The 21,604-nt window shown below is 40.8% G+C and overlaps 1 protein-coding gene across 1 annotated transcript in view; it reads right to left on the reverse strand.

Moving 5' to 3' along the window:
* Positions 1-11,640, reverse strand: part of LOC116331633 (neuropilin-1a-like) — a 95,778-nt gene extending 84,138 nt beyond the window's left edge. The window contains exons 1-2 of the mRNA XM_031754377.2: positions 10,817-11,640; positions 9,723-9,897 (exon numbers count right to left, since the gene is read on the reverse strand). Coding sequence (XP_031610237.2) covers positions 9,723-9,897; positions 10,817-10,910 — 269 coding nt within the window. The 5' untranslated portion in view covers positions 10,911-11,640. The remainder of the gene's footprint in view (positions 1-9,722; positions 9,898-10,816) is intronic.
* Between the last annotated feature and the right edge of the window lie 9,964 nt (positions 11,641-21,604).

The raw sequence follows: 21,604 nt of genomic DNA on the forward strand, positions 1-21,604 counted from the left end.
ATTAAACGATCAAACTTCGGTCCTCCGTGTGTATTTCGATTTCTATTGTAGCTTAGTGCTCATTTTTAAAAAAGGAGAAAGCATGCAGTTTTTTTTATGATTGCAGCTACTGATAGATCTGTAGAAGGAACATTAAGTCTTTGTCTCTGTATCGCTGAGGATGTCTCAGCGTGCGATCACGGTGTTGGTTGTCGGCTTCGGCTCTCCGTCACTCTCTGTGTGGCTACCACGCAACTCTACCGAGGCACGCGAGTCCACTGCTCCCGGGGCCTCTTGTTGCCCCCATCTGCACCCACAGACATCCTGCAGTGGAGGCTGAGGGCTGTCAGGGGCCACTATGAGATTGGCTTTACAGTCAAAAACACCCACCAGCCTGGAGTCAAACCCACTGCCAGACATGGATGTGTAAAAGGAAAGCTTTTAAGCTGGTCTGCTTTACAAGTTTAAGCAGTCCCAGTGTGTCTGCTATTTTTACAAATGTCCTCGAGAAATCACAAATTTGTTTGTGCATTACTGAAAAAAATGGAAATGATATTACATAAGACACTACAACTGTTCATTCAGAACGCAAACATGATGACGCTGACTTAATCCTCATTGTGCTTTTGTGCTTTAAAGTTACAGATAGAAGGAAAACACAAAACAAACAGCTAAATTATTTTTGAAGGCTCCCGCCTCAGTTTTTTGGGCCACAAGTCACTCGTGCAGTGACAGCAGCACATTCAGCCTTCCTGTTTTGTGTGGTCGCTGTGGAGCTGAAAAATACAACCATCTGGAAGGGAGGCTTTTATTTTTCCTCTGAAAATGGCAAAGTCAGAGTGAATGCTGAGAATTCAGAGCGCAGGGCGGGTGAAGCGACGCCTCGGTCTAAAGCCACATAACAAAGGATGACATTCAAGACGATGTGTTTTGATGTGGTATAAACGCAAAACTAAACAAGCGACAGCAGGGCTCCTATTGTTTTACACTTTCAGAAGAGGAGGGAACAAAGTTCGTTCAAATGTATTCATATATTCGGTAAACACCCTTTTATCCACTAAGCGTCTCTCAGTCACCCAGAAATGATTTTATCCTTTCAGTCGCCTATATGTAATTTTTCATCAAAAACACTCATATCTTGCCAATCATTTGTCAATCTATCCATCCACACTGACATTTATTCCCATCACACTGAATTCCATCCATTTATCGGCCCATCCATAAACGTGTGCGTCCATTAGTTTGATTCTACCATCTATTTTATACCAGGGTTTGTTTCCTGTGGAGGTACTCAAAGCACCTAATAAAAAGCCCAAACAAGCTTCTCCCACACTCCTTCAGTCTGTGTAACAGTGTCGCTGCCCATCACACTTTCTTTCTTCTCTTATTTTATTTCGCAATAAACTGTATTTCAGTCAGGACCTCTATAGTTATTTCCATCTGCAGTAATTTATATCTGGCTGCCTAGCTCTGTCCTGGGGCCTCCCTGCCCCTCCATTAAAGGAGGGGGGCATACCTCCCAGCCGTTCCATGTGCATACATATGAATGGAAAGATGCAGAAGGAGATAGCAGCGGCAAGACCTCAATACAGGACGGAGCAAGTATCAGTAACGACAGACATGACAATGATTAAGTAGGACACGCCATGTAAAGGAAGAAGTGGAGTGAAAATGTGGGTTGCAAAGTGTCAGTAATATTGTCTGATCTACCTTAAATCTTATATATAACTCTTACTGGTCTTGCCTTAAAGCTATATTAGTTTTGCTGACTCTTACGTGTTGTTGCCTAAAACACTCGGGTCAACTAAATGAAGCTTATGCATAAGTTCAATAATGAATATCTGTAATTGCTGATCTGCCTGCTTTCCTGGGTGTTCGGCTGCTTTTGTGTTCACATATCTACTGTTTTCCCACTCTGTCAATATCAATACTGACACCATTACTCTAGTCCAGGGGTGTCGAACTCTAGGCCTCGACGGCCGGTGTCCTGCAGTTTTTAGATACCACCCTGGGTCAACACACCTGAGTCACATGATTAGTTTGTTACCAAGCCTCTGGAGAACTTCAGGACATGTTGAGGAGGTAATTTAGCCATTTGACTCAGCTGTGTTGGATCAAGGACACATCTAAAACCTGCAGGACACCGGCCCTCGAGGCCTGGAGTTGCCCACCCCTGCTCTAGTCCAATCATCTCGTCGCCCGCCTTCTTTGAGCCAATCAGCCTCAGCGTCGCATGGTTTAAATTTGTGCTCTCCGTCATTTTCACATCCTCCCCATCTCCACCTCAGCCAGAGCTCTATTCAAGCCATAATCTCCATCTTCTCCACCACCACCAGCGTCTCGACTCCGTGGGGTCCTGTCCTAAATCCTATCACGGCTGGGATTCCTTTCAGCCATGATGGGCCATCGGAGTCTAATCCCCAAATACTTTAATTTCTCTATCTTAATAAACCATGTTCAATTCCTCCAAGTGATCTCTCCTCATTGAAATAAATGTTACTGCAAAATAGAAAAGAAACAAGCTTTTCCAACGATCCATTCTTCATTTATTCACATCAAACCATGCCTCAGCAAAATATAAGTCAGACATACTGGGAATAATAATAGACACGAGAACATGAAATCGACTTTGGAAACACGAGCTCCACCAACCATTACACACAAAGACTTGCACACACGCAACACAAATGGCCTCTAACAGTACGTTTCCACTCATGTGACACCTCCGGGCTACGAGATGTCGGTCCTGTGACTGTGTCTCTGCTGGGGGAGGCATTTTTCTGACTTATCATGAAGCGCTTTGCCTCGAGACAAACCGTAAGGAGCAACTGGTCCTTCCGTCACACTCTGGAGGAACTCTATTTTTCTCCCTTTTTCCTGTTTTCCTCTCTCCAGCCTCTCCTCTATACGATGACGAGTTCGCTGTATGTTCCTGAAATGTCAAGCTGCATCAAATTTAAATGTGTTGCTGGGTAGAGAAAAGAAAAAAAAAGCATAGATACCCTTACACTGTTATTTATTATCACCAGGCAGTCCACAAATTGCAGCTGTGATTAACTACTCTAATTATCTTCTTAGCCGTGCCTACTTTTACTCAAACGGACCCTATACCCTGTTTCATCTCCATCACCGAAAGGAGAGTTTTCACTTGTGTATTTTACACTCATTTACTTTTTTAATCCATGTTAATGCACCGATACAACGAACTAGTAGTAAATCACTCTTAAAAAATCTACATGATGATAAAAACCTGGCAGCAGGGTGCATGTGATGTGGAGTGTAACCCAGTTCTAAAACAAAGAACCCCAGTGTTTTTCCACATATGAATCACACTGAAATCCACTTGTGTGTTTATTAAACTGGTGGTGCTGGAAAGCCTTGAGGTCATGTGACACAGCTTTGATAGCTTCCTCTGTTTTGGATTTTCTGGTTCTCTCTCTAAGGTCAGCATTGTTAAGACTGTTTACAACTGAGCGACTAGCTGAACTTCACAAAATCCGAAATCTAAATTCTCTTTGTTTGTTCTCTTAATTTATCAGTGTTGCTGTCATACAGTCATGTGACAAAGAAAGTTTTTACAGGACTGTTGCAAACTAAGTGCACTCTCCTGCTTCAACTGGAATTAAGAGGCCAGGTAGCCGAAATGCATTTGATTAATTGATGATCATCAGGTGTGAGCACCTCTATAAAAGCAGAAGTTTTAGCAGTTTGCTGGTCAGGAGTATTCAGGTTTATTGCGACACATGTCATAATCTTCCCAGGAGAGGATATCACAACAAAATTCACTCTAAAGTCAGACCATGCAGTGCTCAGGGAAACTGCAAAAAAAAATTTCAAGGGCTTCATCTCAAACTAGAGGCCTCAGTTATGATTAGAAAACAATTAGAAAAAAACTAAACAAGTAGGGCTTGCCTCTTTTTTCTAAAAACAACCTTGCAGCACAGCTCAGGTTTGCAAAGCTGTATTTGAACATAAGACCTGTGGAACAATGTCCTTTGGACAGACGAGACCAAATTAGAGATGTTTGGCCATAATGTGCAGCATATTTGCCAAAAACGAAAGACAGCATAGAGCACAAACACCTCATCACCAAGCATGGTGGTGGACGGGTGATGATTTGGGCTTTTTCCCCCCAGCCATAGAACCTGGGCACTTTGCTGTTACTGAGTCAACCATGAACTCCTCCTCCAAAGTATTTTAGAGTCAAATGTGAGGATGTCTGTCCAACAGCTAAAACTTGGCTGATACTGCAGCACATCCTATGCTGCTGTGGTTGGGACAATGATCCCAACTACAGCAGCAAATCTACAACAGAACGGCTGAGAAAGAAAAGAAATAAGGTGCTGAAGTGGCCCAGTCGAAGTCCAGACCTCAGAGAGAGCCGTGCATAAACAAATGCCCACAAAGTACAATGAACTGAAGCAAAGTTGTAAAGCAAAATGCCCCCCCCCCCAAACAAAAATCATACAGTAAATGATCATTTCAAGTTACTGCACTGCATCGTCATACTTTTTCACAGAACTGCAAAGAGTCATGTGAGTCCTTTTCATATAACTGGAGATGTATTTGAGCCAAATCGGGCTATGAGATCCACGACAGACCTCTTCCTTAACGTCTCTTCTTTGATGTGGCTGGTGACCAAAAAAATGTTGGTGACAGAAGCAAAACTCAACAAATCTTTGAAACTGTTGTTTCACAAAGAGGCCTCAGAATCGCTTCAGTGCTTTTTGATTCAATGAGTCTACAGTCACGTTCTGCGCTCTGTCCTTCCAAACGATATTCACTTACTTGCTATCCGAATGATCAAAACTGAATTAGAGCCCCAGTATGTTGCCTTGAACCTTCCCATTATTTATGCTTATCCAGGTTTTTAGGTTCACATTTTCCCTTTAATCTCTCATTTATTTCGTTTTGTGCGAATGATTTTTCTTTATGCTTTTGGTCATTTATCTACATGAAAGAAAGATGAGAGCCGAACAACAAAATGGCTCTCTAAAGACAATATTCATCACTGAAAGGAGATACAAATGGCAGATTTCCTTTTGAAGTTACCTTTTATGCATCAGTATGAATGTGCGCTTGAGGATGTGTGGTTTGTGCGTACTGTAGCAGCATGTATCGACGTCTGAACACGAGGCTTAATGTAAGTGACAGAAAGTTTAGGCTGCCTGTGTTTGTGTGCGCGCTGTGTATGTGTGAGGTGCACGCTGTGCCAGTTCAGCCTCATGTAGGAGGCAACAGTTCAGCCAACTCCTAAAAAGATGTCCCAAATTATCCGGCCACCGACGCATGTTCCTTACCCATGCCTCTGCTCTATTTTACCACGCTCCGCGGGGATTCACTTTGTCGGCCACGCTATTTCAGACGTGGACGTGAGACAAGTCTTGTTCTGGTGCAGCTCCAGATTGGCTACAGAGGAAGAGCCGACGGATCTTAATGTGTCTGAAAAAAAAGTGTTACTGCTTCTCGTCTGTTCACCGAGCACAGAATTTGTCACTTGAGAGTTTGGGTGATAATTCCAACAACGACCTTTCACTTCCACAGACTGACTGTTTTTCTGAAGCTTACGATGGCCTCATGAACCACAGATCCATCTATTTGACCTCAAAGTCCATAAAAAAGATGCTTCCATTTTTATTTCTTTTTAAATAACAGCAGCTTATAATAGTGTGTATTACACTTGTGTTATTTTTCAGATAAAGCTACATTGTTTCCAAGCTGATGGATCATCTAAATCTAGTGCACAGCTCCTCCCAGATTTCTTCCTTCATGAATCACCCCTGTAGAAAACAGGGCTCACAAACATATATTTTTACATATGCTGTAATTAGGGATCATAATTACAAACCCTGGGTCATGAGGGTGCACGGGGAAGATATTTTGTGACACAGATGTCGGAAATGTAGCCGGCGTTCGCTCGTGGAACAGCACTGCTATGGTTTCTCTGTTTGGCTAGTTAACTGCAGACATGCTTCACAGCAGTGGAACATGTTTGTTCTGTTTTGGTCCAATAATTTAATTATGGGACTGGGAGAAATGGGCAAGCGGCTACATGCTATGACGGAGGAGGTGGGATTGTCATTCCAACAATGAATTTCAATTTGGAGAGTATCTTAAAATGAGGGATATTTGAGAAACTGTAACCTAAATGCCACTGGCTTGATTTTCCTTGTAGGATTTCCAAATGTGTGTTAGCGACACACTTCAAACCAGCACTGTGAAGGTGCTGTGAAGGTTACTGATGATTGCAGTGCTTTAGAAACTGAAACACTGGTTGATTAGTAGACAAGTAAGTGACAATAGTTTAATTTATGCCATTAATCAGGCAAAAAAAGATGGAAAAACATGTTTTTGTTCCTTTTAGCTTCTCAGACTGGATGATTTCTTGTTTCCGCTAAGAGTTAACTAAATTTGCTCTCTAGACTATTGATTAGACATAGAAGACCATTCAAATGTGTCATCTTGGCTTCTTTGAAGATGAAATTGGCAATTTGCACTATTTCAAATTAATCAATTTATTAGCCAAAATACATTTACTATTGTTGTGTGTTACGAGACCTAAATCAATGATCAGTTTTCGTAGCTGTTAGTACTTGTTGTAAGCTGCCTGCTTCTCGTCTTTCTGCTGAGTAGAGGTAACGTGAATTGTGTTGCCAGCTTATAAACAGTCTGCATAATCAATTCAAGTTTAAACTGAGTCATGAGTTTGAGACCTGTCTTTTGGGTTAGGGTGCTTTTTAAAAAAATGTTGATTTCAATCATATTTCACTCACCAAGTTAAGATCAGGCACCAAAAGGATTAGGTTTATGTAAACAAACTACTTGGTCAAGGTTAGGCTCAGAGTACTTTGGTAGGCTTTGGCAACAAAAGCACTTGGATGCATTAAGGCAGCAAAGCTAATAGACTAAGGTGAGAAAAACAGTACTGTTTGTGTAAACTGCTTCCTTTCACATCATAAAGCACATGTTACAAAGCTCTGTTTGTTAGCTCACCATATTTACCATGGTATAAATTTCATATTCACTGCGTCCTGCCTGAGGTTTCTTGTATAACGTGTCTTTTTATCTACTTATCGTTGAATACAATCGATTATAAGAGCAAAGTAAGCCTGCTAGCTCAGAGCTACTGACCATATGCATTGGACTGATAACAGCTGATGACAGCTTTTGACTGGGCTGATAAAAGGTGTTAAATTGCTGTTGTTACAGCTTTTAGTTTAAAATCTAATGCCATATTACTCACTATTGTAAAACAGAGTCTTAAAATGATATCCTGAAATGCTTCCAGGTTTATACATTTTCATTTTTTTAGCTTAAACATGATTTTATGAATAATCTAAACTGTTTCTGGGTGATGTATGGCACCTACAGGGCGTTCAGGTGAGCAGTAGCTGTCCCAGGTGTTCTACAACAGGTGTGTAATGCCTCACCCGCCTTCATCCATCAACAGAGATTAATGCACAACTTTTCAGACATTCAGTTCACTGTAAAACATTATATTCTGTTCCCGTTTCCACTCATGCCCCCGCCAACTGCCGTATCATACTCCGGAGCCGACGCTGTGCCATCCATCCAGTGAAATAAAACTAAGATATCATCTCAGGAAATTTTTAAGTGGGACCGCAGCGCTGCCAAAGGCTTAAGGCCCCCCTCGACGGGCATATTTCGAAGATTTGACTCGTTCCCAAAAACAACACCGCTCCTGCCAAGTCAGAGAGCTACGAGCTGCACCCCATCATCATCCAACATAAACTCACACAACAAATAATGAAACCAATCAAGGAAAGCGGAGAGGCCCCTAAGTAAACAGCCAAATGACATGTTGAGGTGGCTGCAGGGTGGTCAGGCTGTTCAGCGGGCACAGGCGCGTCAATCAAAATGTGGAAACGTTGGCTCTCTTGTCTGCGAGACATGGAATCAGGCACGTGTGGCTAAAATGAACAATCCCATAACACTGAAAAGCAACACGATCAATACAGCTCATGCTTCCATTTCCCCCCTGGTTTCACACTTTTCCACCTTTTGGACATAAAAAACTTGATCTTCGTAAAACCTGAACAAACTCTGTTGGTGCTTTGCCCGACACCAGAAGCCAGATGGTCTCTAGTTAATATTAAAACCATTTGCTCATGATAAAACCCGATTAAACCGTAATATTTTATTTTACAACTGACTTATTTCAGCACATTAACCTATGGAAAAGTCATTTAGGGAGACAATAACGTTCAGTTCGAGATCTACTGCAGTGCCAGCCAGCCACTGTCGAAAATTTTATCGCCATGATTTATTACATTTCATTAAGTACTTAAGCAGCATTATTGCATGCTTATACTGCTCCCTGGGTTATCACACAAAATAGGGTCACTGCAGAATTAGCTTCCAAAGGAGATTCTTTCCAGCTTGTTTGCTTTCAGCACGGTGGAAGGTGTATATTCCCCCGAAAGACACACGATATCCACTATCTGTCCCGAGCGCTAATGGTTTATTAGTCCCTTGGTGCTGAAACATGATCCAATAGTATTGGTGGACCCCATCTGTGAGACAGCGCTGGACAGCTAGTCATGATTTACACAGGAGCCGTTTATGGAGCTTTTAAAAAAGACAGAGGAGCCGACATAAAAACAAGCTTATTTATGGACAACGGCAACACACGGGCTGTGGTGCGGACGTGCACAATTGAGTGTGTGTTTCTGTGTCAAAGAGGGTTGCTTAAGGGTGTCTGCATGGGTGCTTGCTTACAGGTTCTGAACAGTAATTCAAAGGAAAGCACCATGAGACGCACACATGAATGATTCCAGCGTGCGTGTATCATTATAAGAATGCTTTTTCAAAAAGTTGATAACTCAAACTGCCTCCGGTGATAAGGCTGAATAGACCTTTATTTATCTTTTGCTGATCATTTTCACAAAAAGGGAAACAAAAAAAACCCAAACAAAAACTATAAAATGTCCATCACAAGTTCTCAGGACACAACATCCCGTCAGTTACGTTGTTTTGTCTGACCAGTGCTCCCAAACTCGAATATATTTCCTTAACTATGATGGAAGACAAAGAAAAGCACAAAAGCTTCACAGTAACTCAAAAACTGGAACTTTCCTAAAGAAATAAATGTTTTGTTAGATATCAGGATGCACTGGCGTATTCTTTTGTTACTGTGATTTTTAAAAGTGCAAGAAAAAGCAGGAGAGGAAGCATGATTACAGATAAAAGCATTAACCAACTCGTGTTTATCTTTCAACATCCTCCTCAGAAAAACCAACACAGCAGCACTTCCAACCATTTTTAAAATCAAATTTGATCATTATTCCAATGCTGCATACAAAAAGGCACACAAAGCGTTTTTTCTTTAAGTACAAACAGGTAAACTCTACTTCCAAATGAAAAGTAAACACACTTTCTCCATTTCAGCAATGAGCAAAGTGAACTTCATTAATCAAAAGCGGATGCAGCCAGTTTTGCAGAGTTTGCTCCCCCCTAAAATCATGCTAAAAGCCCGTCCAGCCTGCCTCCTTATCATGTATGAATTACTAAACCCATCAAAGCCCATTTCCTCTGAAGTAATTGCCAACACCTTCAGCGCCATATCTCATCCCTGCACCCCCGTTTCCTGGGAACAGATGTACAATTATCTCCTTGACCAATAGGTGGCACAGTTTCACACTGTATCCAGGCAGAATTGAGGAGAGAGAGCAAAGAAGGGTGGGAGAGGCAGAGAGAGAAGAGCGAGAGGAGTGAACTCTTACTTGCAGTCTCTGTCCTCCAGATCAAAATGCGGATTGAAGTTGATGAGGATCTTCTGACCCGCTTCAGGGGCGGTAATCACCCATACGCACTGCTGGGAGGGTGGGTAGGCGCTGGGATAGCCCGGGGAGGTCAGGTAGTCCGCGGCGTGTATCTCTATGCTCCCCCCGCATTTATCTACACCGCAAAAGAAGAGAAGAAAGTTGTTCAGTTAGAGGAGATAAATTGACTTTCTGGGCACTGAGCTGCACTGTAATGTTGACTGATTGCGCATTCTGGTGTAAAAGATTTAAGTGCAACCGCAGGGGTGGGAGTGAGGAGGACACTAACAACTCCAGCTTGGGCACATAAATCCAAATATCCACCGCTAGAGCAGAAATTAAAAAAAGAAATTACACTGATTTTTTGCGCCCAGAAGCCAGGCACACATTGGAACTATAAATTCACACTAGAATTCTCTAAAACTTTACACTCGTACACTTTTTTTTAGAAAAGGTGTTGGATAAAGTGAGGTTCCTTTGCATCCGCACCATAAGGTGTGATTACGCCCATGAAGGTGAGGTTGGCTGCTTTGCCAGCAATCAGGCAGGATGATTAAATTTAATTTTCTCTCTGAATGATTTAATGAATTGCTTGTAGCCGAGATCATGCTTCAGTGGCAACAAGCGCCAAGCTCCAAAATGCGTCTTTGAATGGATGAAGCCAACAGACCTCAAAGACAAATTGTTTAATTTTTCTATTATAATAAGGAAACTTATTACAGTGAATTGTTGTGCCTCAGTGACTGTATGTATTAGTTTGCAGCTGCAAGGTAATTTGCGCCTCCGTCGCTATATTATACATTAGTATAATCCGGTTTCCGTGTATTTTGTGGTTTATCCGTATTGCCATTTCCCCTCCATCTGTTAGAGGAATTCTACTGAAAACGGTATTTGCGTGGTCTAACTTGAAGCCCCGCGGACGTGCTCTCAAAGGGAGAGCCGAAGCATAACAGGTGAGAGGCAACAATGGTGCAAAACGATGTAAAACGGATCAACGTTCAGCTAGGCTGCCTGTTGTCAAGTCACATGTATTCATACAACCCGTCAACACCTACCAGTCTGTGTCAACGAAGCAACCAAGAAGACTTGGGCGAAAAGGAACAATAGCAATCCACTACGCATCCTTATTAGATAGCACAAGACAGACATTTGTTAAAATGAAAAAAAAAAAAGAAAATAAAAATGAATAATAAAAAATAAAGGCAAACGGGTGGATAAACGTCCAGAGTTTACGTCCACACAGGAAAAATGACCGAAATTTGTCTCAAAGTAAGAAATCTGGTTGTTGTAGGGTCCCCAGCATCCTGTGAGCTTCAGCAGCAGAGCCCTGCGTCTGTCAGGGAACAACTTGGCATCTCCTGGGGAAAAAAAAAATTAATCCAAATGCAGAAAACAAGACGAAGAATCAAAAGGAAAAATCCGATCGTCAAAAGTGGCAGCCGTGAGCTTGCGACTCTTGCTCCGACCTCTCACTCCTGACACCAAACGGGAGCGACAGAAATACTTCCAAGTGGGAAATGGAAAAAGAGAAATCACTAGTTAAACGGTATTCAGAGGAAACCCAGCCGCGGAGAACATCGGAGCGCCGCTCTACAGATCTTCACTCCTTATTTCAGCTCAGCTCTTTCTCCGCCTCTCTCCGCTCTCAGCTTCTGACTGACCGCCGCAGCAGAAATGTCAGGAAGACGTGAAAGTAACGGCGGGATTTCCACTCCCCAATTTCTGCTTCTAGACGCCTTGCGCGCAGCCACCAGCGACCGACCGCTACAAAGGGGCTGGAGCAAACTGACACCGGTGCGCCCTCTTTGCGCTCCCGACGCGTGCTCGCGGGGATAAATACGCACGCAAACTCAGGCTGGCATGTGGGTCTGGTGTAAGGTGAGGTGTGGACAGCGACCATATGAGCCAACGAGAATCCACATCTGACACGTAGTCACGAGGAGGAAAGTACTGGAGGGAGGTTTATTCGGTCCTTCGTTGGTGACCTACATCCCACATTTAATAGTTTGCGTTCATGAAATATATTAGATACTTGAATTGTTAAATTATACGTCTTTCCTCATAAAATAATTACAAGTATCATATTGGGGACACGTCTACTGCACATTTAGTCTATTTTCGTTATTAATGAGTCTGGTTTGGGTGGATGGAAATAACACTGACAAAGACTGAACTTGTTCAGTGAAAAGAGAGCTGACTGGGGAGAGAATTGCGTTATCTGGAGTGTTTTTTGTTGTTGTTCTTTTGTCTGTTAATATATTATACCCTAATTTTTGTGTTAGTAGTATATACTAATGTCTATGGATCTATACTAATGTATAATAGTATTTAAAATACAGTGAAGCTTCACTACTGTCTCAGATTAAACTCAAGTCCATTACATAAGTTTGTGATCACCTCTTTAAAAGGTCTTATCTAGTGAAGCATGACGTCCTACAGTTCCCACAATGCCTTTCATGGAATCCCCAGAGAACATGTCCAAACTTGTAGGAAAATAAATGCTTTGAGTGAGAATAAGGCAATGTTGACAACAAAAGAGCAACAAAGCCTAAAGAACTAGGCCTAAAACAAAGCGCAGGGTCATGGCACACGAGGACAGAGTGTGGAATTTCAGGGGGCATTAGCTATAGCATTTTTGCTTTATTCAAATTGTGATTACAGTAACAACATTCAGGATAAACAACACTTTAATTACAATAATAAATGCGCTGCACTGACTAAACTGTCAATCACAAGTTGACCACAAGACAGAAAACATTAGTGCTGGACTGCTGGTCTCCTGTGATTGATGCATTTATGTTTAGCCCTTTGCACTGGAGTTCTCCAACAAAATTACTTCCATCATTGCACTAGACATTGAGACTAATGAGAATATCTTAAACTCATGACAACAACACAAACTACATTTTTCTTTTCTCCAAAAGCTCATGAAGGAGTTAAGAGTACCGACTGAGTCTTTTGGAGGAGCAGAGAATGTGCCCTTTGGATATTACCATCTAGTGCATAACAGTTACAAAACATGCATGCAGAATAAAAGTCATAGCTCAAACCTCATGACCTTTCTAATATCCTGGGCCTGCAGGAGTCTCTCAGTGGTAAACAGCAGAACAGTCCCAGGTGGAGCTGCCTATAATTAATGAGAGCTTGCTTGCTCAGCACATCATCCCTGGCTAAATAAAGATAAAAATGTGATTATTAGACACTTATAAGAGGGGCTAATTACTCACTGCAGTGTAATTCTGAACAACTGTATGCTTAAAGAAAACACTTTTGCAATCTTCTGCTCTTTGCAAACAAGAGTTTAGTTTCCCTCAACGTCAGCGTTTGTCATCCTCGCTGATGAGCTGCTGTCTGCAATTTAATCTCTTCAGCAGTTGCTTAGATTAAGGGCAGGGTCTCTGGAGAAGATTTTAAAAATAACAATAGCAGTAAAGTATATTTCAAATTAAATGTGCACAAGTCAGTCTTACACTTGGGTTTTCTAGCACTGTATGCACAATGATTGCTCATGGTAAACAGTTTAAATTAAAAAAAATGTACAACAGCGAAAATGTGAATTAATTTGGCTGTTTTAGGGATTTAAGTGGTTAAGTTTTAATTTTAGCACTGTAGTGATAGTGTAGTGCCTCGAAACACCAGTTTTCATGCAAAACAAGTTTATTTTTCAATTCAGCAACCATGAAAGACAGCAAGAGGAGCAACAGGTTTATAAAAGTTAAAACTATTAGACTTAAGAACTAACTGAAACTCCCTTTTGGAAAAGGGCCTCAAAAAACACCCTCGAGCCTACGTAAAGTAATTGTTCCTACAGTTTCACCAGTTACTAAATTTGCACTACACGCACCTGCTTGAACATAATCGCATGCAGAAATGGATCCTGCAATGTAAACACAAAGGATGATGGGGTGAGCGAGTGTTAACGAGAGCGAGCGGAACGAGTGATTGAGTGACATAAAAACACAGTAAGAGATCAGCAAATGAGCAGCTGAGTGGGTCTGGCAGAGAGCGAGGAGACACAAGACTCTCATCTCAACAGTTTGTATTACAATCCAAAGATCCCGATAGACTTTAATGTTTCCAGTCAGTGTTCAAATCTGATTTAGTTTCTAGTTTTAGTCTTCTGATTATTTTTTCCGCACCAGTACATGCCGGAGTGGAGACAATAAAAAATCGTTGGCAGCACGATGCACTCATAACACTGCCAAGCATGACTGAAATAGCATCGGTGGCAAAGTACATGTTAGTGACGCAGATTGTAAAGCGAGAACAGAACTTGTGTTTGTGTTATGACAACAGAGTCAAGCTTTTGAAGACTGATCACAACTGTTTTCTACTGTATTGACGCCTGTTGATATTTTTTGACAACTTGACATTTTCCTATTTTAATGCAAAGTGCTTCCAGGAATTCAGAGCCATTCATCAGGATTTAATAAAAGACCAATAACAGCCTAATAAATCACTCTAATGCTAGTTCATGTGCACTAATGGTGGGGAGTGTGGTTCATTAAAGTGAATTTCAGCATGTAGGTGAGTGTGAAAAGATGGAGGAGTGACATATAGAAAGTGTTGAGAGCGCTATTAAAAGTGAAGCCATATGTTTATGTGTTAATATAAAGATATATGTATAATAATAAGAAGAATAACAATATCTTCCTCTTCTATTAGGCGACGCCACAGCTGAATATCTATTTCCATCTTGTCCTGCTCTTTATTACGCCTACCGCCTGCACTCTCTCTCACCACATCCATAAACAACCTTTTTGGCATTCCTTTTTTCCTTTTGCTTGGCTGCTCCATCTCGCCTGTCTTACTGTGTCCCTGAACCAACTAACCTGAGTTGCCCCTGTGACATACCTTCCTAAACCCGCCCGTCTTTCCCAGCTGTTTCATAGACATATGGGGGCTTATCCGGGATTCGGACCCGGTACATCTCCCAAACTTTTAACTTTCTTTGAACCCTCTACTCCTTCCATCCTCGTGATCCCACATTCCGTCTTCTTACTCGTGCACAACTATTCTGCCCTTCTTCCACTGTATTTTATTACACCTTGTCTCCACAGCATTCCCTGAACTTTCCAGGCAAGTCACCCCAATTTCACTACAAATCACTATGTCATCTGCAAATATCTTAGTCCACAGAGACTCTCGCCTGATCTTCCCTGTCAGCCTGTCCATCAAAACTGCAAACAGAAAAGGGCTCGGAGCCAACCCTTGGTGTATTCCCACCTCCACCAAAAACCATCTGTCACACACCTCACTATAGTCCCACGACACTCATACATATAATAAGCCAATGTCACACACTCCTGACTTCTTTACCCAGTACCACACCTCCTGTCGCAGCACTTTATCATATGCTTTCTCCAAGTCCTCAAATACTGTTTGTCTAGCAGTACTCTCAAAGTCAAAGCAAGCATTGCATCTGTAGCCCACTTCTTGGCTGCGCCTCACTAATCCTAGCCTAGCTTCCAATACTTTCCACAACTAACTCCCCCACTATGGCTGATTATTTGTATATTTACTACAGCTCTGCACATAACCCTTATTCTTCAAAACTGCCAGCATACTAGCACATTTCTTCTCTTCATCCACTTCATTTCCAAAACAGCGAAACACTATTTAGAAACTTCACCGTCATCTTGCCTGTTCATCTCTTTGTCTCTCAATGTCTTTCATATGGACCAACCACCGTCCCCTTTTTTATACTCATCCTTTACTTACACTCCCAGCTCCACCATCTCTTCACAATGCAGCCTGTAATTCTTTATTCATTATCCCCTCCAAACACTCCTTATCCTTCTTCTCTTTGCTTGTCAGTTTCCATCTTTAATCTCTCTAACCTGTGACACATCCTTTGTGCACATCCTCGGACCACTTATACAATACCTCATCCTTTTCATTCAGCACCTTATCCCACAACTGTTTGTACTCTTGTCAGCTTTCTTCTTCTTTCACTACCCCACTTCTTTTCATCAACCTCTTCTTCCATATATTTTCCTGAACTTCCTCATTCTACAAACCAATCTTTAGGCTCCTCTCCTCTGACCTACATGTTCTCATCAAATACTGATGTTTTGTCAGATGCTGCTGGTGTTGCGGAGAGAGATTTTCTGTCTTTTACTGTGGTTATTTTTGCTGTCATGTGCTGCTTGATGAAGTTTAGGCAGTTGATTAGGGATAAGAAAAGATTACACCCCACATTTTGATAAATGACCAGTGGATTTGAACACAGGATAGGGTGTTTCTGTGTGGAGTTTGCATCTTTTGTGCCTGTGCGGTTTCTTCGGCTTCCTCTCAGTCAAGAAACATGAACATTAACTAAACTGGTGACTCTAATTTGACTGTTGTTGTGAATGTGAGGGTGAGTGATTGTCTGCCTCTCTGAGCCCAGCAGTAGATTGGAGACCTGTCCAAGGTGTTCTCCACCTCTCACTCTATGACAGCTAGGACAGGCTTCAGTGCCCTTGTGATTGTAAACTGGATAAGTGGTTAAGAAAATGGAAAGATGGATGGATATTATAAGGTGATGCATATGCCATGCATCTAAGTTTGAAACTACAGTGTCCTTCGTGTGATAAGTCAAGAGTAAGAGACCGTCCTCACTATTGGTTAAACTGTGTGTATCATAGCAGAAACATCAAAGGACAGCACACACTCATCTGTGTAAAAGCTTTAACAGAATGGGCGTATTTATCACTCCATGAACGAGCTCATCGAGCACCTTCTTAGCTGCCTTCATCTTTTGACAGAAAGTGATTTCCCAATCTGTGCCGTATTCATTCACAGTAGTTACGTTATTTTGTATCATTTCTTAATATGATAATGTAATGTGTTTTGGGCATATAGCTGTTGTATAATATGCTTAATCTATTTTGCTATGCAGGTTTTTTTCAGTTGAAATATACTGAACTAAATCCAATTCTTTTGGATATCCATCTCTTTTTTTGATAGTTGTCATATATTGCACACACTGGTAATTCTGCTGTTTTGCGTGTGCAAGTTTTAAAGAAAACAAAGTTCAGGTAATTCAATTATGAGCACTTTAACTGTAGATGACCATAAGTTGGATCGCTTCCAAGGTGTAGTTGGATATAAAACTCTCCAGAATAAATCATCACTACACGATGTGTAACCGTGTCAGGGGTTAAGATAACTGTGCTGTTTATCTGAACAACAGCCATAGATAAAAAAGTTTTGTGTCTATAAAAATCAGAGGAAATTAAATGTTGACTTTGAATGAACACTTTTGTGAGATATATCAAATCATTTGGTTTTAAAGTGTAAAATTTCAATTAGTCATTGTCATTTAATTTAAGATACGCTTAAAGATGACACAGTAAAAAAATAAATAAGTAAAATAAATATTCAGCTGTTCAGCAGGAGCAGTACACTGTTTTATTGTAAACCACAGCAATGAAACCCTGATGTTTTTTTTATAGCACTGTGATTGTGACTGGGTATTTCCCTGACTGAGGGTCATGAGATACCATTTTCCCTTTCACGATGGTGGAGAAAAAAAAAAATCTGGTTTCTTAGAATCGTTGTTGAAATAACTGAAATAAGTCCAAAAAATAAAAATAAACAAAGCACAAGAACATTATTCAGGAAACTGCCATGTTTCATCGATGAAGATAACATTTTTTTGAAAATTTGAAATTACTGTGATGAAAATAACCCAGATAAGCTTTAATTATACACTTTTTATATTTTAAAGCAGATTCATTAGGAGAAATCTTAATGCTAAAAAATGAAATCTAGTTACATTATTTCAACAAATGTTTAGAGGAATGATTTAACCCTAAATTAAAGCACAGTGTCAGGAAGTAGGGTCACCAATAAGTAGTGTACAAATAATAAGCTTCAATCACAAACACGTGTTGCTGTAACTACATTCTTTGTATTTATGGTAGTAATAGTTTAGCCTTCATCTAAGGCAGGAATCGTCTGCAATTTGTGACTTTTAATTAAATTAATTAAACGACGCAGTGCAACTTCTATGAGAAAACCTGTGAAGTTACAGAACTGATGGATGAGATACTTGCAGAGCAAACTTTCACAAAAGGTTTAAAGCATTCCAAAAATAACCCTCTATTTCCTTGGATGTATAGTTGAATGTGTATGTGCATACTGGAGCAGGAACATGCACACCCACACACAATAACACCCGTGCATTTAACGGCTGTGGAATGATGGAGGAGGGGGTGGTATTTCTATAATGACACAGTCATATCTCAGTAATTACAGGAGAAACTGACAGTGATCCATTAGTCTGCCGTGGTGGGCTGAGAGCAACAGCAGCTACATACTGGCTAACACTGGGCTTCTGGTAGACACATCCTATTATTATGCACTTACCGTTCACATGTAATAAAACATAGCTTCTATATATGCCGCATTCAGAGAGCACATGTTCAAGGGCACATGTACAAAAAAGTGTAATGCAGTGATAGTCACGTACCTCAAACACAGTCTGGCAATGTTATTTCAACAGTTTTTATCTGCATGTACCATAACACACTCATTAATACAGCTAATTATAACTCTTTATATTCTGATGCATGCATTTCTGACACACGAATGCGGTTCAGTCCATTCTCATGACTGAATATTTAGCTGTGGCTGCATAGGAGTAGTGCTGGTCACGCTGGTGGATGGGTGATTGGAGCCTGTCCCAGCAGATATTTGGCAAGAGGTAGGGTACACCCTGGACAGAATGCCAGTCCATCAAAGGCATGGAAATCTAAGGGGCACGCAATCTTTCACGCTAAAATCCACACCTCCGGCCAATTTTGAATCACCAGTTAAACTGCATGCATGTCTTGTGGGTAGAAAATAGAGCACCTGGATAAAGCCCATGCAAGCATGCAGCAAAAATGCAAAGTGCAGAGAGAATGACCCGATCAGACCAACAGGTTCACACAACACACAACTCTCAGTTTCAGTTAATGCATACAGATATTAATGCTAATACTTGCAGTGAGAATATCTTCTCAAATAACAAACAGTAACATTTACATACACTTAATTTTTACAGTCTGCCATAGCTGACCAGTCAACACCTGGATCATTGAGCCATCTGGCAAGGACATTTGGTGTTCCCAGGTTCAAGGATATGGTCACATGCAAATGGTGCCATTTCTTCCATTCATTTATTGCCATCTTGTGGTTTTTATCCTTATTTATGTTAATGGTTTTGTACTTTCAGTAAAAGATTAATCACAGGGCAATCACTTGTGATTTCACATGTACACTTATTGATTTAATTTTATTTCCTTACATCTAAAAATGCTGCAGAATTTTCACTATGTGTGAATGTGTGCAAAAGCAGTCGCATGAAAGATCACATGCATTAATGTGCTCAAGTACATATCAATATCTGAGGCACATGAAACCCTCAGCTCGACTTCACACACCCCTCTCAGATTTTTCAAAAGCTTTCCTTCAGAAAACAATCCAGTGAAACCAAAACACTCTCATAGTGTTGATCCGCCCCCTTTTTCCACACACACGTATACATGTGCAGATTAACGACTACACACACACGCACACACACACACACACACACACACACAGTGAAAAGATATTTCAACACAACACAAGGTCATGACACTGATGATCAGGTCTCACTGCCTGGCAGTGAGCCAAGCTGGTTATGGTACACAATGTGAGACCCCCCCCTCCACGCACACACACACACTTATAGCTTTGCAGCAGGCATGCCAGTTACACTTCCCAAAGGACCTAATGATGAGAGTCTGGATTGGGGAGTGAAATGGACGAAGCTGGCCAAAAACGCCTTGTTTGAGGACTTGGATTGTGATAATTACTGTCATTACCAAGGAGGCGATTTGAAAAAGGACGCCATAGCAGTCGTCCAGCTGTAAATACAAGAGTGGGTAAACCCCAGCTTATTTCAGCTACTACGTTGTGGGGCTGGCCAAAAGCATTTTGGTTTGCTGGAAAAAGTTAAGTTGCAAAACTTCAAGTTGCCAATGTGCGCCAGGGAGCTGCTTTCTATGATAAATGTACAAAATTCAACTAAAACAAAACATTTACTAGACAGATGGCTCCTTCACATAATCCAAGTGGTACATGCATTCAGTATTAAAGCAAAAAACATGGTTTGAAACTTCAAACGTTTCACTGCAGACCACTTCACTGACGTTCCACTGCACTTGACAGCCATATCAGAGGTTTTCAGCACTAGTTCACAAAGAGCTGATTAAATGGTTATTTTCACTCAACAGAACAGAAATGCTTTATTTACAGTTTGTGCACCATTACTGCCAGAGAAGTAGTCATCATAGTTTGACGTGAAATAAAAGTGAACCTTACTGAAATGTACATACAGAAGCAATACAAAATAAATAAATCAATAAAAAAAACTGTTGAAGGTAAAGATGATTAACTTTTAAAACTGAATATAAACATCAGAGGACCAAGGATGAAACCCTGTGGAACTTCAAAGAGAAACCTTTTACTGACAAAGACTAAGCTAGAATATAAATTTGATCCTCTGAAATAATCGCTAAAAGAATTTAATTTGTAGTTCTAAATATATTCTGAATGGATTTAGGGTGTTTTTTTTACTCACTTTATGTCTCTTCCATGATGTTATTTCTCTCTCCTACAACGTAGGTTACAATTATATAAGCATGACCGATTATGCAAATTAGGCGATGATGTCATTTAGCGACTAATAGCGACTTCTAGGACAACCAATAGCGATTTTCCTTACTGAGGAGTTGGCAAGACTGATAATGACAACATTAACAGCAGCAACTCATCCAGCCATCAGTCTGTGATGGGGTCACAGAGGCACCAGTTCCAGATCCTTCTCAGCAGGCATTCTCAGGCCAGATGAGATACATGACTTCTCCAGCAGATTCTGGTCTACACCCTGAGGACTCTACCCAGTAATATAGCTAGTAATAATAATAAATGTACAAGTACTCCACATGATTTGTTTGTTTTAGTTAGAAGTTGTTTCATCACAACTAAAGACATTATTTTTTTCTGAAACTGAATAATAGACTTATTATTCAACGTGAAACCTACAAAACTGTAATGTACAGCTCTCAATGGCAAGGTCTACCATTAATTATCACTAAACAAGAGAAAATAAGATAGAAAGCTACAGCAGTGCAGCAATTTGCTGCTAAAATGTAGCACAATTGGCGTACTGACATATGGTAGTTATCAGCATGATTTGTATACAAGTTTTTGACCTGTCAAATTTGCTAAAAATCTACATAGCATGGGGCTCTAAAAGTAAACGCAAACTCTGAAACTTTACCTCTCTGACTTCAGATGTTACGAAACTTCACATTTCCCACGGCAGAACAAATCAGAAATTTCCGTGACTGTTGTAAAAATCTGATGTCTATTAACGCGTCCCTTATTTAAAGAGCCGTGACATTAAATGCTGAGTCATTACTGCGTCAGAAACATCTGAAAGTCATACATTTCAGTAAGATTTGAGCTCAGCTGGTCCACAGTGCCACACGTGCAAGTTTTCCATCCAAGAGCAGCAACAGTAGGATGATTCAGTATTTATCAGATCAAGTCAAAGCCAATATGTGGAGCAATTTAACATGATTCACGCCACTGCTCTACCACGAAAATGAAGCAAAAGGTGTATAAACAAAGCGAACACGTGAAATTTAGATGCATTTTATTTATTGTTTTTCGTGTGTTATTCGTGTCATTAATTCAACATTAAGATCCACCCATTCCAACAAAAACCAACCAAAGAAAAAAAACGTTTCCGATTTTTCGATTTTATTTGTTGACACATGGACATGAGAACCCAATGCTTTAACTGATTGATAAATAATGGTGAC

The sequence above is a fragment of the Oreochromis aureus genome, linkage group 18, assembly GCF_013358895.1.
Source record: "Oreochromis aureus strain Israel breed Guangdong linkage group 18, ZZ_aureus, whole genome shotgun sequence".
NCBI classification, from domain to species: domain Eukaryota; kingdom Metazoa; phylum Chordata; class Actinopteri; order Cichliformes; family Cichlidae; genus Oreochromis; species Oreochromis aureus.